This window comes from Haliotis rubra, unplaced genomic scaffold (genome assembly GCF_003918875.1).
Source record: "Haliotis rubra isolate DU_JTF1 unplaced genomic scaffold, ASM391887v1 Scf134, whole genome shotgun sequence".
In the NCBI taxonomy this organism is placed as follows: Eukaryota; Metazoa; Mollusca; class Gastropoda; order Lepetellida; family Haliotidae; genus Haliotis; species Haliotis rubra.
In genome coordinates, this window is record NW_025765270.1 from 953,103 (window position 1) to 972,654 (window position 19,552).

Here is a 19,552-nt window from a genome sequence, read left to right on the forward strand (position 1 = left end):
GTCTGCACCAGCTGGAAGTGTGTAGAACCTTCACCACCATATCCATTGGTCTGCACCAGCTGGAAGTGTGTAGAACCTGCACCACCATTGGTCTGCACCAGCTGGAAGTGTGTAGAATCTGCACCACCATATCCATTGGTCTGCACCAGCTGGAAGTGTGTAGAACCTGCACCACCATATCCATTGGTCTGCACCAGCTGGAAGTGTGTAGAACCTGCACCACCATATCCATTGGTCTGTACCAGCTGGAAGTGTGTAGAACCTGCACCACCATTGGTCTGCACCAGCTGGAAGTGTGTAGAACCTGCACCACCATATCCATTGGTCTGCACCAGCTGGAAGTGTGTAGAACCTGCACCACCATATCCATTGGTCTGTACCAGCTGGAAGTGTGTAGAACCTGCACCACCATTGGTCTGCACCAGCTGGAAGTGTGTAGAACCTGCAGCACTTCACCTATTCATTCTCTTGAAGTATTCCCTTGACTCCCAATGCCCTTGCTTGCAGCGTGCCGTGAAGACCAGTTTGAATGCAGAAATGGCCAGTGCATCTCTGCCGAGGGACGTTGTAACAGAAACTATGACTGTGCTGATGGCAGTGACGAACAGAGTTGTCGTAAGTTTATTTATATAAGTTAATGTTTAGGGGCCAACTTAAAAATGACATCATTTGTTCCCCAAATGCTTGAACATAATAGTTTGTGTCCTTAAACGATGAAATGTCCGTACAGGATGTTCTCAAATATTTTGTTTTGTGGCCACAGAGAATATAATGGTTTCTCCCTTAAAGACGGACTAGTCTCATAGACTTGATGCAGGCCATTCAAGAGCTGCTATCTGGATGGCTTCCAATGGTGATGCTGCTTGTGCTATGATTTCTGTGATACAAGTGGTGGTGTGTGGTCCTGTGGATAGAGCCCAGGTCACAAATAAGCTGAAGTTAAGCAACATTGGTCACGGACAGTCCTTGGATGGGGGGACCGTGTCTGGTAGCTCGACTCCTGAGAGTTACTTGGACTTCTGTCCATCCCCACAATGAAGCACGTCACACACCCTATCACCTTAGGCAAATGTGTTTGTTCATAAACTGTCTCTGTTCATCTGGCAGTGAATGGGTACTTGGTGGGATACGTCATATGACTGTTAACCTTTTAGCACCTCACAAACAGCTTGGGTTATCCGGGGTTATCCTTGAGCACAGGTGCTTTATTAACAGCCATTATTATAATAGATAGTGTTCAAGGTGGCATTTGCTAACTCACTGATGTGAGCTCATTTCTAAGCTGTAGCCTGCGGTGCTGATGAGTTCGCCTGTGGAGATGGCCGATGCATCCCGTCTTCACGACGTTGTGACCGCCGAGCTGACTGTGCTGACGGCAGTGATGAACTCCAATGTGGTAGGTGTTGTCAAGCTTTCGTTGTTGTTTCACACTCATCATTTTTGTTCACTTTCAGGAGACTGTTTCAAGATTTGTACTTTTTAACGAAGAGTTCTTTTAATAAATAAGCATTTTCATAGAACAAGGTGCATGCTTTTAATTCTCCTATACAAACATGAAGGTGTGTGAAGGTCCTTATAGGAACCCTTCATCGTCATAATGTTGGAATATTGCGAAAGGTATCTCAAAAACATACTCACTCACTCCATCCCTCACTAACACCATGGTGCTAATGTACAGTTTATCACTGTTTTATTAGAATGCAGTGTAAACGAGTTCCGTTGCAATGATGGACGCTGCATTCCAAGCAGCAGACGATGCGACAGAGTTCCTGACTGCCGCGACCGCAGTGATGAGAGCAACTGTGGTAGGTTGCTGACTCAATGTTTTAATGAAGTGTGCCATCATTGTAGACATATACCATGACTGTCTCTCATTGCCATTAATCCATGTGGATTACAGACCATTGATCAGGACTTTAGCAATACTAACAAGTCATAACACATACTGTCTACAAATAACACATACTGCCTCATGTGATACAGTTCGTATCAACACATTGTTAGTGTTGTTATTGATATCTTGTTATTAATGAACATGACAGTGATAAATATATGGCTTTTATTATTGTCCTAGTTTTGTCACAGGTTATATATTACCCATGGAGACAGAAATGTAATTGAATGTATTTTCAGTAGTTCTATCTGAGCCATATGTTTGTGACTTCATGCTGAGTTCATTCCCATTGTTACACTGTGTTTGTTATGTGTGATCCTTTTCATATGAACACATTGTGTCAATATTTGAAGGTGATGTCCTTCATTGTTTATCATGTCACAAACGGTTTACAGTTCCTAATTCTAGATAACTGGTTATATTCTATTTGTCACAAAACTTGTCCTCGTCTTCTCCATGGAACTAACCAGTGTACTTCTTTCATGCTAGTGGTCACATGTTCAGCCAATCAGTTTACCTGTCTGGATGGTTCATGTATTGATGCTGCACGTAAATGTGATCGCACGCCTGACTGTGCTGATGGCTCCGATGAAATCTCTTGTGGTGGGTTAATTTCAATAACTTTTAGAGTTAGTATAGATTTCACTGTGACACTGGTCCCATTATTCACAAAATGGTTGCAGTTCTTTGACTATCTGGGCGTGGGTGGCCCCTTCATTTAAAGCTTCCCTATGGTCATGGGTTTGAATCCTGGTTTTCTCTGATTATATTTTAAATATATATTTTTTATATTTTTTTATGCAAAATAATACTTTGAGTAGACACTGAATGTTGGAGGAATGGTATACCCAGACAGTACTGATGATAGTACTGAACACTCTTGAAGTATAAGGTTGCATAGTGTGAAGATAACCCTACGGTGATGATTATTAGTTCTGCACTTACACACTAACATTTATCCTTTGTAGCGTGTAGGGCAAGTGAGTTTAGATGTCAGGATGGGCAGTGTATCGATGCACGGCGGCGATGTGATCAGAACCGTGATTGCAACGATGGAAGTGATGAAGACAATTGTCGTAGGTTCTTCTGTTATGATGCTTTATGTCTTCTACATTCCTGTAGTGTCCTGGCATAGTCATCTGGATGAGGCCCACCCAGTAGCTTTAGCAGACTAGCGTGTAGTGGTCACTCCACCAGAAACAATCAAAGATGTTGTACTCTGTTGTATGGCTGGAAACAAGGTTTCATACTAGTATGTTTCTCTTCCAACAATTTAATCAGAAGTGCAACAGTGTGTATTCGGTATCTATAAAAGTTCTACACAGTAGATACTTACTGCTACAACAGTTAAATCAGATGTAAGACGTTGTATGCAACAGACCTTTTATTGCAACAATTTAATCAGAAGTGCAACAGTGTGTTCGGTATCTATAAAAGTTCTACACAGTAGATACTTACTGTTACAACAGTTAAATCAGATGTACAACAAAATATTCAGCAGAGTTTCTATTGCAACAATTTAATCAGACATGCTTTTGTAAAAGGCTATTTCAATTACAAGGTTTTGTCTGAAGTGCTACAATGTTTTGAGCTGATTTATAGTGTTTCAGTTTACAAGTACTTAGAAAATAGGATACCAGTAGCCGAAGTTTTGTATTGATTAATTAATTTTAATATACATTTGTCAGTCTTTAAATATGTAGATGTAAATAATTACTGGAAGAAAATCAACTGAAATCAACTACATAATTTTCAGTTCGTAAGATTAAGTGGCATAAGATGAGATAGGATACTAATGAATTGATGTCCCCATCAGAATATGTTTGGTACGAGTGACCACCAACAGCAGTGGAAATCCTCTGTATGAAGTGTATGCAAGATGTATCTGGTAGTTAGAGTCCTTCCTCATCCCTCTCTACTCAGCTTTAGAATCACTCTTGTAGTTAGAGGTGTCACATGTTCCTCATAAGTAACATATCTCAATACATGAGCAAAGATACACTAAAATTGTGTATTGTTGTTGCCCATGTTGGTACACGAGTCTTGTGTATGTTTTGAATCCTGAATCATGGATCAAAATACACTTACACTAGATATCGTTGTATAGCCTGATACATGGGTTCAGATGTGCTCACATTGCGCATTGCATGAGTCAGTGTACCATTACTTTGTGTACCATTATGTATCTGATACATGAGTGCTGATTTGCTTGCCTGAGTAGGTGAATGTTTTGAATCCTGAATCATGGATCAAAATACACTTACACTAGATATCGTTGTATAGCCTGATACATGGGTTCAGATGTGCTCACATTGCGCATTGCATGAGTCAGTGTACCATTACTTTGTGTACCATTATGTATCTGATACTTGTAACCTGAAGGACAGAATCCTTTACTGATCTTAGTGGGAAAGATGGCGTTTTGAACATGCATGTCTGTTCCAAGGATGTCCATCATGTAGAAGTAGATCTTTTGTTCATCCAGTCCACATTTGTGAGAACATTACTCACGTGTACATCTGTCAATGTTGTGTATATATCAATGTCTAATTGTTTGTGTCTATATGTGTTTGAGTTTGTTGAATTCATTGGAACTTGTTTGTGTTTATCAAAAATGTTCGTTTGTTTTAAGTGTTTAACTTCAACAGTATTAAGTGTGTCTACAAACCATTGATTGAAGATCAGTTTTAGATCAATCTATTGTCGAATCTGACTCTGAATATGTTTAACCAAACAGTTTTAATTCAGATATGAAGATCAAGAATTACAAACTTTATTTTATAGTTATCTGATTTTGTTTTTAGCAATAGATTGTCATAAACCCAGCCCAAGTACTAAAACATATTGACAGCACTGTAATATTTAGTATATTAACACACTGTTTTCACCCCTTGAACCACAAGTGATTCACCTCTTCCTCCACTGATGTAGTTTTACAAGAATTGCATGCATAAGACTGTCTATCTGTCTGGTCAGGTCAGGTTGGTTGTCGCTCTAACCAATTCCAATGTGGCAGCGGTGAGTGCATCAATCGTAGGCGCATGTGCGATGGGCGCAGCAACTGTAGAGATCGGTCAGATGAAAATGATTGTCGTAAGTAATGCAACGTGATCAGAAAAGACATGGATCACGTCAACACGGCCTTATTCTAGTAGCTACCTTGAAGTGTTGGCGAGCATGTACAGCCTATGAATGTCTTCATACATGTATTATATATTACACCCCTCCTGCAGCCCTCCATTGAACATGTATGAATTCATTGATTCAAGTTGGGAAGTAATTCTACTCAGTTAATGCAAAGTTGGTGAAATTACTAGAATTGGTATAAGTAGATACAATGCAAGAGACACTAAATTTTCCTGTAAGAATCTCCCAATTCTTCTAATTTTGTTTTGTCATTGCAGTCATTCACAAGAAGTGTAAAATACTTTTTTGTCCTTTTGAGTCTGTGCTTTTGGGCCATACCGATCAAGACATTGTTTTGTCATGGGCACATAGATTTTTGTCTTTCATTTGCATTTTCATTTCTGACAAAAATATATATGGCTGAGATACCTTACTAAAGGACCAGTGGTTCCTTACATGATGACTAACTTTGCACTACCTGTAGGATTACTTTCAACAGTCTGTGTTCAGCATAGGAACATGGTTCTGTAGATGTTTTTGAATTTCAAGAATGTCATAGAACCAGGTGCCCTCAATGCTTCAGGATTCTTTAGCATATAGTGAGCCATTTCTTCAAGGCAGCATTCAGAATATGGCCATGTGCATCATTTTCATATTGCTCATTATCTTTAAGTCAAAACTTTTAAGTTATTAAAGCTTTTTGTCGATTATCTGGACAGAAAAATTATCCAAAAAAGGCTCACATTTGGGTATGTGTTTTCTTCTTTTAATCCTGTTTATGGAAAAGTTTCAAATGAAAAGCATTGTATGAATGTATACAAAAGACCCATTCTTTCTTGTGGAATTGTATTATCTTCATTGTCACATTCCCTTTGTGTTGGTTTTATTTGTGCATGCATTGATGGATCCCCATTTGTTAACATGTTATCCTCTAACAGAAACTCACTTTAATTTAATTTGATTTAATTTCTTTAACAACTTAATGAAAGCAAGGTACCAGTTCCAAACTGTTTGAGTTACTGAATTCTTTGTATTGAATGCCCTTGGCTCTAAAACTTATATTTGGTTGGGATAAACCCAAATGGAACTTAGTTTCTGTTATTTGTTTTTCTAATTATTTTAAGTCACAATTCAAACCAGAATTGTAAAATACAAAATAACCAAAAAGGCAAAAGTTGTGTTCTGTTGAATGCATACTTCTTTTGCTCATTTTTATATTATAAAAACCCATACTTTTGTTCAAGAAGCTAAATGTCAACTGCTCCATTTGTGAAGGCTTTGTAAAGAAGAAGGGCATTTGATACATTGGAAAGTAAACCAAAGCAAAACCGATGGGCAAGATGATTGTGTGCAGAAATGAAAAGCATGAGTTAATGTTTATTTCAGCAACTACCCCAGCACTAACATGCCTTGAGAATCAGTTTCGATGTGAAAATGGCCAGTGTATTGACGCCGGTTTAAGGTGCAATGGACGAGTTGATTGTACAGATAGGTCTGATGAAACTCGTTGTCGTAAGTAGCCTTGTTGCAAGAGAATGGTAGTTTCTCAGTGGCTTTGACTTCCAGAAATTGACATATTAGTTGCACATGTGGGAGAAGGTGGTGTAGGAATAGTTTTCAGGTGCTCCTGCCTGAATGAAACAGCCCTAGTAGTAGATGGTCATCCAGTTTATGAAGGCCATAGAATATTATCTAAGAAACAATACTTACTGCTTCGCAGAATGAAAGATGTGTCTTTTAAAGATTAGTTCAGAGCAAGAGTATAATCTATATTTTGTATGTTGTCCTAACTCAGAGAACAATGTTTATTTACATGTTCTGTGAGTTGTATTAAGTTAAAGTTTGTAGAAGGATTGAAGCATTAAGAACTGGTTCCAAATGACAACCCTCAAATGCAGCTGATCAGTGAAAACCACCAACATCAGATTTAACATGTCCTCAGTTCAATTTAGTAGTCTTAGGTCATGGAACTGGAGTGAATTTGAAAGGTAGACTCATGATCAGTAATAAGTGCCCAATTCAATGTCGCCTGAATGCCTATACCTGATTCAACAAATGTGTAGAAAGTGTAAAATCTGTATCTGATGTCATATACTGTGAGTTTGCTGGATTAATGCTAAAAGCAATTTAAAACCATACTCACTGCTAAACATCTGAACATGTTCACCTGTATGATATGATATGTCCTGAGTTAATATGGAGTTACCCCATCCAACCCCATCACTCACAGAAACATGACCTACTACCACATGTGACGTTGAACAATTCTTGGAAGGTATTTGCAATAATTTAGGGTTTTCACTTCCTCTCCATAGCTCTAGCTCCTCTGTCCAACATCTGTAGTATATTATCAATGTTTTACAATATCCTCTTCACACTGGCTGTTTCCTTCGTTTTTCTTTTCTTATGTGATTATTTACCTGTTGTTCACCATGTTGCCCACAATATTTGCCAGGTGTGCATGCCAGTGAAAATAATTAAGTCTTAAAACCCAACCCAAAGAGATATGTTTAAAAAAACGTTTGTCAAATGTGTTCACAAAACAATCAAAGATGTTGTACTCTGTTTTATGGCTGGAAACAAGGTTTCATACTAGTCTGTTTCTGTTACAACAATTTAATCAGAAGTGCAACAGTGTGTTGAGTTTTTAAAAGTTGTACATAGTAGATACTTACTGTTACAACAGTTAAATCAGATGTACAACCATGTATTCAACAGAGTTTTTATTGCAACAATTTAATCAGAAGTCCAACAGTGTGTTCGGTATCTATAAAAGTTCTACACAGTAGATACTTACTGTTACAACAGTTTAATCAGATGTACAACCTTGTATACAACAGACCTTTTATTGCAACAATTTAATCAGAAGTCCAATAGTGTGTTTGGTATATTTAAAAGTTCTATACAGTAGATACTTACTGTTACAACAGTTTAATCAGATGTACAACCATGTATGCAACAGACCTTTTATTGCAACAATTTAATCAGAAGTCCAATACAAAAGTGTGTTCGGTTTATATGTAAGAACATGTATACAACAGACCTTTATTGCAAAAAGTTCTACACTACACAGTAGATACTTACTGTTACAACAGTTAAATCAGATGTACAACCAAATATTCAACAGAGTTTCTATTGCAACAATTTAATCAGACATGCTTTTGAAAAGGAAACAGTTTTGCATGAAAGGCTATTTCATTTACAAAGTTTTGTCTGAAGTGCTACAATGTTTTGAGCTGATTTAAAGTGTTTAATTTTACAAGTACTTGGAAAATAGGATACCAGTAGCCCAAGTTTTGAAAAACAGGTCAAAATCTAATAATTATTACATATTGATTAATTAATTTTAATATACATTTGTCAGCCTTCAGATATTTAGCCGTAAATAATTACTGGAAGAAAATGAAATCAATCAACTGAAATCAACTTCATGTATTTTTCTCAGTTTGTAAGAGTTAGTAGCATAAGATAAGATATGATACTAATGAATCAATGTCCCCCTGAGAATAACCACCAACAGCAGTGGAAATCCTTTGTATGAAGTGTATGCAAGTTGTATCTGGTAGTTAGTCCTTCCTCATCCCTCTGTCTACTCAGCTTTAGAATCACTCTTGTAGTTAGAGGTGTCACAAAATGCTTACCTTGTCTGTCATCACATTTCTATATACCCAAGTTCCTCAACATATAAGCAAAGATACACTAAAACTGTGTATCTTTGTTGCCTATGTTGATACACATGTCATGATACACATACCTTGTGGATGTTTTGTATCTTGAATCATGGGTCAAAGTTACATATTTTGCATAGCCTGATACATGGGTTCAGATGTACTGCTACATAGTCTGATTCATGAGTCAGTGTACCATTACTTTGTGTACCATTATGTATCTGATACATTAGTGCTGATTTACTTGCCTGAGTAGGTGAATTTGCATTGTAAATTGTAGGACAGAATCATTTACAGATCTTGGTGGAAAAGTCGTCAGCTTGCACATGCATGTCTGTTCCTAAGGATGTGCATCATGTAGAAGTAGATCTTTCGTTCATCCAGTCCACATTTGTGAGAACGTTTACTCACGTGTACATCTGTTAATGTTGTGTATTGTCAATGTCAAATTGTTTGTGTCTATATTTGTTTGAGTTTGTTGAAATCATTGGAACTTGTTTGTGTTTATCAAAAATGTTCTGTTTGTTTTAAGTGTTTAACTTCAACAGTTTTAAGTGTGTCTACAAACCATTGATTGAAGATCATTTTTATATGAATCTATTGTCGAATCTGAATCTGAATATGTTTTACCAAACATTATTAATTCAGATGTGAAGATCAAGAATTACAAACTTTATTTTATAGTTATCTGATTTTGTTTTTAGCAATAGATTATCATAAACCCAGCCCAAGTACTAAAACATATTGACAGCACTGTAATATTTAGTATATTAACACACTGTTTTCACCCCTTGAACCACAAGTGATTCACCTCTTCCTCCACTGATGTAGTTTTACAAGAATTGCATGCATAAGACTGTCTATCTGTCTGGTCAGGTCAGGTTGGTTGTCGCTCTAACCAATTCCAATGTGGCAGCGGTGAGTGCATCAATCGTAGGCGCATGTGCGATGGGCGCCGCGACTGTAGAGATCGGTCAGATGAAAATGATTGTCGTAAGTAATGCAACGTGATCAGTAAAGACATGGATCACGTCAACACGGCCTTATTCTAGTAGCTACCTTGAAGTGTTGGCGAGCATGTACAGCCTATGAATGTCTTCATACATGTATTATATATTACACCCCTCCTGCAGCCCTTCATTGAACATGTATGAATTCATTGATTCAAGTTGGAAGTAATTCTACTCAGGTAATGCAAAGTTGGTGAAATTACTATTGGAATTGGTATAAGTAAATGCGATGAAAGAGACACTAAATTTTCCTGTAAGATTCTCCCAATTCTTCTAATTTTGTTTTGTCATTGCAGTCATTCACAAGAAGTGTAAAATACTTGTTTGTCCTTTTGAGCCTGTGCTTTTTGGCCATACCGATCAAGACATTGTTTTGTCATGGGCACATAGATTTTTGTCTTTCATTTGCATTTTCCTTTCTGACAAAAATATATATGGCTGAGATACCTTACTAAAGGACCAGTGGTTCCTTACATGATGACTAACTTTGCACTACCTGTAGGATTACTTTCAACAGTCTGTGTTCAGCATAGGAACATGGTTCTGTAGATGTTTTTGAATTTCAAGAATGTCATAGAACCAGGTGCCCTCAATGCTTCAGGTTTCCTTAGCATATAGTGAGCCATTTCTTCAAGGCAGCATTCAGAATATGGCCATGTGCATCATTTTCATATCGCTCATTATCTTTAAGTCAAAACCTTTAAGTTATTAAAGCTTTTTTCGATCATCTGGACAGAAAAATTATCCAAAAAAGGCTCACATTTGGGTATGTTTTCTTCTTTTAATCCTGTTTACGGAAAAGTTTCAAATGAAAGGCATTGTATGAATGTATACAATTTCTTTCTTGTAGAATTGTATTATCTTCATTGTCACATTCCCTTTGTGTTGGTTTTATTTGTGCATGCATTGATGGATCCCCATTTGTTAACATGTTATCCTCTAACAGAAACTCACTTTAATTTAATTTGATTTAATTTCTTTTACAAACTTCTGAAAGCAAGGTACCGGTTCCAACCTGTTTGAGTTACTGAATTCTTTGTATTGAATGCCCTTGGCTCTAAAACTTATATTTGGTTGGGATAAACCCAAATGGAACTTAGTTTCTGTTATTTGTTTTTCTAATTATTTTAAGTCACAATTCAAACCAGAATTGTAAAATACAAAATAACCAAAAAGGCAAAAGTTGTGTTCTGTTGAATGCATACTTCTTTTGCTCATTTTATATTATAAAAACCCATACTTTTGTTCAAGAAGCTAAATGTCAACTGCTCCATTTGTGAAGGCTATGTAAAGAAGAAGGGCATTTGATACATTGAAAGTAAACCAAAGCAAAACCGATGGGCAAGATGATTGTGTGCAGAAATGAAAAGCATGAGTTAATGTTTATTTCAGCAACTACCCCAGCACTAACATGCCTTGAGAATCAGTTTCGATGTGAAAATGGCCAGTGTATTGACGCCGGTTTAAGGTGCAATGGACGAGTTGATTGTACAGATAGGTCTGATGAAACTCGTTGTCGTAAGTAGCCTTGTTGCAAGAGAATGGTAGTTTCTCAGTGGCTTTGACTTCCAGAAATTGACATATTAGTTGCACATGTGGGAGAAGGGGTTATGTGAGTTGTATTAAGTTAAAGTTTGTAGAGAATTTGAAGCATTAAGAACTGGTTCCAAATGACAACCCTCAAATGCAGCTGATCAGTGAAAACCACCAACATCAGATTTAACATGTCCTCAGTTCAATTTAGTAGTCTTAGGTCATGGAACTGGCATGAATTTGTAAGGTTGACTCAGTCACTCTCTGTAATAAGTGCCCCATTTCAGTGTCCCTTGAATGCCTGTACCTGATTCAGCAAATGTGTAGAAAGTGTAAAATCTGTATCTGATGTCATCTACCATGAGTTAGCTGGATTAATGCTAAAAGCAGTTTAAAACCATACTCACTGCTAAACATCTAAACATGTTCTGTATGATATGATATGTCCTGAGTTAATATGGAGTTACCCCATCCAACCCCATCACTCACAGAAACATGACCTACTACCACATGTGACGTTGAACAATTCTTGGAAGGTATTTGCAATAATTTAGGGCTTTCACTTCCTCTCCATAGCTCTAGCTCCTCTGTCCAACATCTGTAGTATATTATCAATGTTTTACAATATCCTCTTCACACTGGCTGTTTCCTTCGTTTTTCTTTTCTTATGTGATTATTTACCTGTTGTTCACCATGTTGCCCACAATATTTGCCAGGTGTGCATGCCAGTGAAAATAATTAAGTCTTAAAACCCAAACCACACTGATATGTTTAAAAAAACGTTTGTCAAATGTGTTCACAAAACAATCAAAGATGTTGTACTCTGTTTTATGGCTGGAAACAAGGTTTCATACTACTCTGTTTCTGTTACAACAATTTAATCAGAAGTGCAACAGTGTGTTGAGTTTTTAAAAGTTGTACATAGTAGATACTTACTGTTACAACAGTTAAATCAGATGTACAACCATGTATTCAACAGAGTTTCTATTGCAACAATTTAATCAGAAGTGCAACAGTGTGTTCGGTATCTATAAAAGTTCTACACAGTAGATACTTACTGTTACAACAGTTAAATCAGATGTACAACCATGTATACAACAGACCTTTTATTGCAACAATTTAATCAGAAGTCCAATAGTGTGTTTGGTATATTTAAAAGTTCTATACAGTAGATACTTACTGTTACAACAGTTTAATCAGATGTACAACCATGTATGCAACAGACCTTTTATTGCAACAATTTAATCAGAAGTCCAATAGTGTGTTCGGTATATACAAAAGTTCTACACAGTAGATACTTACTGTTACAACAGTTAAATCAGATGTAAGAACATGTATACAACAGACCTTTATTGCAACAGTTTAATCAGAAGCCAACAGTGTGTTCGGTTTATTTAAAAGTTCTACACAGTAGATACTTACTGTTACAACAGTTAAATCAGATGTACAACCAAATATTCAACAGAGTTTCTATTGCAACAATTTAATCAGACATGCTTTTGAAAAGGAAACAGTTTTGCATGAAAGGCTATTTCATTTACAAAGTTTTGTCTGAAGTGCTACAATGTTTTGAGCTGATTTAAAGTGTTTTATTTTACAAGTACTTGGGAAATAGGATACCAGTAGCCCAAGTTTTGAAAAACAGGTCAAAATCTAATAATTATTACCTATTGATTAATTAATTTTAATATACATTTGTCAGCCTTCAGATATTTAGCCGTAAATAATTACTGGAAGAAAATGAAATCAACTGAAATCAACTTCATGTATTTTTCTCAGTTTGTAAGAGTTAGTAGCATAAGATAAGATATGATACTAATGAATCAATGTCCCCCTGAGAATAACCACCAACAGCAGTGGAAATCCTTTGTATGAAGTGTATGCAAGTTGTATCTGGTAGTTAGAGTCCTTCCTCATCCCTCTGTCTACTCAGCTTTAGAATCACTCTTGTAGTTAGAGGTGTCACAAAATGCTTACCTTGTCTGTCATCACATTTCTATATACCCAAGTTCCTCAACATATAAGTTAGGACAGAATCATTTCCTCAACGTATGAGCAAAGATACACTAAAACTGTGTATCTTTGTTGCCTATGTTGATACACAAGTCATGATACACCTACCTTGTGGATGTAAAAATACACTTCACTATATATCGTTTCGTATCCTGATACATGGGTTCAGATGTGCTGCCATTGTGCTGCTACATACTCTGATTCATGCGTCAGTGTACCATTACTTTGTGTACCATTATGTATCTGATACATTAGTGCTGATTTGCTTGCCTGAGTAGGTGAATTGTGTTGAAACCTGTAGGACAGAATCATTTACAGATCTTGGTGGAAAAGATGTCGCTTTGAACATGCATGTCTGTTTCCAAGGATGTCCATCATGTAGAAGTAGCATTAATTATTTCGTTCATCCAGTCCACATTTGTGAGAACGTTTACTCACGTGTACATCTGTTAATGTTGTGTCTTGTCAATGTCAAATTGTTTGTGTCTATATTTGTTTGAGTTTGTTGAAATCATTGGAACTTGTTTGTGTTTATCAAAAATGTTCTGTTTGTTTTAAGTGTTTAACTTCAACAGTTTTAAGTGTGTCTACAAACCTTTGATTGAAGATCATTTTTATATGAATCTATTGTCGAATCTGACTCTGAATATGTTTTACCAAACATTATTAATTCAGATGTGAAGATCAAGAATTACAAACTTTATTTTATAGTTATCTGATTTTGTTTTTAGCAATAGATTATCATAAACCCAGCCCAAGTACTAAAACATATTGACAGCACTGTAATATTTAGTATATTAACACACTGTTTTCACCCCTTGAACCACAAGTGATTCACCTCTTCCTCCACTGATGTAGTTTTACAAGAATTGCATGCATAAGACTGTCTATCTGTCTGGTCAGGTCAGGTTGGTTGTCGCTCTAACCAATTCCAATGTGGCAGCGGTGAGTGCATCAATCGTAGGCGCATGTGCGATGGGCGCCGCGACTGTAGAGATCGGTCAGATGAAAATGATTGTCGTAAGTAATGCAACGTGATCAGAAAAGACATGGATCACGTCAACACGGCCTTATTCTAGTAGCTACCTTGAAGTGTTGGCGAGCATGTACAGCCTATGAATGTCTTCATACATGTATTATATATTACACCCCTCCTGCAACCCTTCATTGAACATGTATGAATTCATTGATTCAAGTGGGGAAGTAATTCTACTCAGGTAATGCAAACTTGGTGAAATTACTAGAATTGGTACTGGTATAACTAAATGCAATGCAAGAGACACTTATTTTCTCAAAATTTTCCTGTAAGAATCTCATGAATCGTCCCATTTTGTTTTGCCATTGCAGTCATTCGCAAGAAGTGCAAAATACTTTTTTGTCCTTTTGAGCCTGTGCTTTTTGGCCATACCGATCAAGACATTGTTTTGTCATGGGCACATAGATTTTTGTCTTTCATTTGCATTTTCATTTCTGACAAAAATATATATGGCTGAGATACCTTACTAAAAGACCAGTGGTTCCTTACATGATGACTAACTTTGCACTACCTGTAGGATTACTTTCAACAGTCTGTGTTCAGGAGAGGAACATGGTTCTGTTGATGTTTTTGAATTTCAAGAATGTCATAGAACCAGGTGCCCTCAATGCTTCAGGATTCTTTAGCATATAGTGAGCCATTTCTTCAAGGCAGCATTCAGAATATGGCCATGTGCATCATTTTCATATCACTCATTATCTTTAAGTTGAACTTTTAATTTTTTATAGCTTTTTTCGATTATCTGGACAGAAAAATTATCCCAAAAGAGCGTACATTTCTTCTTTTAATCCTCCATACGGAAAGGTTCTAAATGAAAGGCATTGTATGAATGTATACAAAAGACCCATTCTTTTTTGTAGAATTGTATTATCTTCATTGTCACATTCCCTTTGTGTTGGTTTTATTTGTGCATGCATTGATGGATCCCCATTTGTTAACATGTTATCCTCTAACAGAAACTCACTTTAATTTAATTTGATTTAATTTCTTTAACAAACTTACTGAAAGCAAGGTACCAGTTCCAAACTGTTTGAGTTATTTGTATTGAATGCCCTTGGCTCTAAAACTCATATTTGGTTGGATAAACCCAAATGGAACTTAGTTTTTTGTTATTTGTATTTCTAACTATTTTAAGTCACAATTCAAACCAGAATTGTGAAACAAAATAACAAAAAAAGGCAAAAGTTGTGTTCTGTTGAATGCATACTTCTTTTGCTCATTTTTATATTATAAAAACCCATACTTTTGTTCAAGAAGCTAAATGTCAACTGCTCCATTTGTGAAGGCTATGTAAAGAAGAAGGGCATTTGATACATTGAAAGTAAACCAAAGCAAAACCGATGGGCAAGATGATTGTGTGCAGAAATGAAAAGCATGAGTTAATGTTTATTTCAGCAACTACCCCAGCACTAACATGCCTTGAGAATCAGTTTCGATGTGAAAATGGCCAGTGTATTGACGCCGGTTTAAGGTGCAATGGACGAGTTGATTGTACAGATAGGTCTGATGAAACTCGTTGTCGTAAGTAGCCTTGTTGCAAGAGAATGGTAGTTTCTCAGTGGCTTTGACTTCCAGAAATTGACATATTAGTTGCACATGTGGGAGAAGGTGGTGTAGGAATAGTTCTCAGGTGCTCCTGCCTGAATGAAACAGCCCTAGTAGTAGATGGTCATCGAATTTATGATGGCCATAGAATATTATCTAAGAACCAATACTTACTGCTTTGCAGAATGAAAGATGTGTCTTTTTAAAGATTAGTTCAGAACAATAGTATAATCTATATTCTATAGCTTGTCTTCACTGAGAGAACAATGTTTATTTACATGTTCTGTGAGTTGTATTAAGTTAAAGTTTGTAGAGAAATTGAAGCATTAAGAGCTGGTTCCAAATGACAACCCTTAAATGCAGCTGATCAGTGAAAACCACCAACATCAGATTTAACATGTCCTCAGTTTAATTTAGTAGTCTTTGGTCACGGAACTGGCATGAATTTGTAAGGTTGACTCAGTCACTCTCTGTAATAAGTGCCCCATTTCAGTGTCCCTTGAATGCCTGTACCTGATTCAGCAAATGTGTAGAAAGTGTAAAATCTGTATCTGATGTCATCTACCATGAGTTAGCTGGATTAATGCTAAAAGCAGTTTAGAACCATACTCACTGCTAAACATCTAAACATGTTCTGTATGATATGATATGTCCTGAGTTAATATGGAGTTACCCCATCCAACCCCATCACTCACAGAAACATGACCTACTACCACATGTGACGTTGAACAATTCTTGGAAGGTATTTGCAATAATTTAGGGCTTTCACTTCCTCTCCATAGCTCTAGCTCCTCTGTCCAACATCTGTAGTATATTATCAATGTTTTACAATATCCTCTTCACACTGGCTGTTTCCTTAGTTTTTCTTTTCTTATGTGAATATTTACCTGTTGTTTACCATGTTGCCCACAATATTTGCCAGGTGTGCATGCCAGTGAAAATAATTAAGTCTTAAAACCCAAACCACACTGATATGTTTAAAAACAGTTTGTCAAATGTGTTCACAAAACAATCAAAGTTGTTGTACTCTGTTTTATGGCTGGAAACAAGGTTTCATACTAGTCGGTTTCTCTTCTAACAATTTAATCAGAAGTGCAACAGTGTGTTCAGTATATACAAAAGTTCTACACAGTAGATACTTACTGCTAGAAAAGTTAAATCAGATGTACAACCATGTATTCAACAGACCTTTTATTGCAACAGTTTAATCAGAAGTCCAACAGTGTGTTCAGTATATACAAAAGTTCTACACAGTAGATACTTACTGCTACAACAGTTAAATCAGATGTACAACCATGTATTCAACAAACCTTTTACTGCAACAATTAAATCAGAAGTGCAACAGTGTGTTCGGTACATATAAAGTTCTACATAGTAGATACTTACTGCTACAACAGTTAAATCAAATGTAAGACCATGTATTCAACAGACCTTTTATTGCAACAATTTAATCAGAAGTCCAATAGTGTGTTCGGTACATATAAAGTTCTACACAGTAGATACTTACTGTTACAACAGTTAAATCAGATGTACAACCATGTATTCAACAGGGTTTCTATTGCAACAATTTAATCAGACATACTTTTGAAAAGGAAACAGTTTTGCTTGAAAGGCTATTTCATTTACAAAGTTTTGTCTGAAGTGCTACAATGTTTTGAGCTGATTTAAAGTGTTTAATTTTACAAGTACTTGGAAAATAGGATACCAGTAGCCCAAGTTTTGAAAAACAGGTCAAAATCTAATAATTATTACATGTTGATTAATTAATTTTAATAAACATTTGTCAGCCTTCAGATATTTAGCTGTAAATAATTACTGGAAGAAAATGAAATCAACTGAAATCAACTTCATGTTTTTTTCTCAGTTTGTAAGAGTTAGTAGCATAAGATAAGATATGATACTAATGAATCAATGTCCCCCTGAGAATAACCACCAACAGCAGTGGAAATCCTCTGTATGAAGTGTATGCAAGATGTATCTGGTAGTTAGAGTCCTTCCTTATCCCTCTGTCTACTCAGCTTTAGAATCACTCTTGTAGTTAGAGGTGTCACAAAATGCTTACCTTGTCTGTCATCACATTTCTATATACCCAAGTTCCTCAACGTATGAGCAAAGATACACTAAAACTGTGTATCATTGTTGCCTATGTTGATATACAAGTCATGATACACATACCTTTTGGATGTTTTGTATCTTGAATCATGGGTCAAAGTTACATATTTTTGCATAGCCTGATACATGGGTTCAGATGTGCTGCCATTGTGCTGCTACATACTCTGATTCATGCGTCAGTGTACCATTACTTTGTGTACCATTATGTATCTGATACATTAGTGCTGATTTGCTTGCCTGAGTAGGTGAATTGTGTTGAAACCTGTAGGACAGAATCATTTACAGATCTTGGTGGAAAAGATGTCACTTTAAACATGCATGTCTGTTTCCAAGGATGTCCATCATGTAGAAGTAGCATTAATTCTTTCATTCATCCAGTCCACATTTGTGAGAACGTTTACTCACGTGTACATCTGTCCATGCTGTGTATTGTCAATGTCAAATTGTTTGTGTCTATATTTGTGTGAGTTTGTTGAAATCATTGGAACTTGTTTGTGTTTATCAACAATATTTCAAGTGTGTCTACAAACCTTTGATTGAAGATCATTTTTACATGAATTTATTGTCGAATCTGAAACTGAACATTTATAACCAGCCGTTATTAATGGGTTAATAATATGAAGATCAAGAAATAACAATTATATTTTATAGTTATCCAATTTTGTGTATTACAAAAGATAATGATAATCACTCAAGTCTGATCCCAGCCCAAGTACTAAAACATATTGACAGCACTGTAATATTTAGTATATTAACACACAGTTTTCACCCCTTGAGCCACAAGTGATTCACCTCTTCCTCCACTGATGTAGTTTTACAAGAATTGCATGCATAAGACTGTCTATCTGTCTGGTCAGGTCAGGTTGGTTGTCGCTCTAACCAATTCCAATGTGGCAGCGGTGAGTGCATCAATCGTAGGCGCATATGCGATGGGCGCCGCGACTGTAGGGATCGGTCAGATGAATATGATTGTCGTAAGTAATGCAACGTGATCAGAAAAGACATGGATCACATCAACACGGCCTTATTCTAGTAGCTACCTTGAAGTGTTGGCGAGCATGTACAGCCTATGAATGTCTTCATACATGTATTATATATTACACCCCTCCTGCAGCCCTCCATTGAACATGTATGAATTCATTGATTCAAGTTGGAAGTAATTCTACTCAGTTAATGCAAAGTTGGTGAAATTATTAGATTTGGTACTGGTATAACTAAATGCAGTGCAAGAGACACTTATTTTCTTTAAATTTTCCTGTAAGAATCTCACGAATCGTCCCATTTTGTTTTGCCATTGCAGTCATTCGCAAGAAGTGCAAAATACTTGTTTGTCCTTTAGAGCCTGTGCTTTTTGGCCATACCGATCAAGACATTGTTTTGTCATGGGGACATAGATTTTTGTCTTTCATTTGCATTTTCCTTTCTGACAAAAATATATATGGCTGAGATACCTTACTAAAGGACCAGTGGTTCCTTACATGATGACTAACTTTGCACTACCTGTAGGATTACTTTCAACAGTCTGTGTTCAGCATAGGAACATGGTTCTGTAGATGTTTTTGAATTTCAAGAATGTCATAGAACCAGGTGCCCTCAATGCTTCAGGATTCTTTAG

At 36.5% G+C, this 19,552-nt stretch overlaps 1 protein-coding gene across 1 annotated transcript in view; it reads left to right on the forward strand.

Annotated features, from left to right (window-relative positions):
* Positions 1-19,552, forward strand: part of LOC124267847 (basement membrane-specific heparan sulfate proteoglycan core protein-like) — a 183,073-nt gene that overhangs the window by 79,779 nt on the left and 83,742 nt on the right. The window contains 11 exon segments of the mRNA XM_046702838.1: positions 508-615; positions 1,283-1,396; positions 1,698-1,805; positions 2,384-2,497; positions 2,863-2,970; positions 4,871-4,987; positions 6,407-6,532; positions 9,565-9,681; positions 11,091-11,216; positions 14,148-14,264; positions 15,676-15,801. Of these exon segments, the coding sequence (XP_046558794.1) occupies positions 508-615; positions 1,283-1,396; positions 1,698-1,805; positions 2,384-2,497; positions 2,863-2,970; positions 4,871-4,987; positions 6,407-6,532; positions 9,565-9,681; positions 11,091-11,216; positions 14,148-14,264; positions 15,676-15,801 (1,281 nt within the window).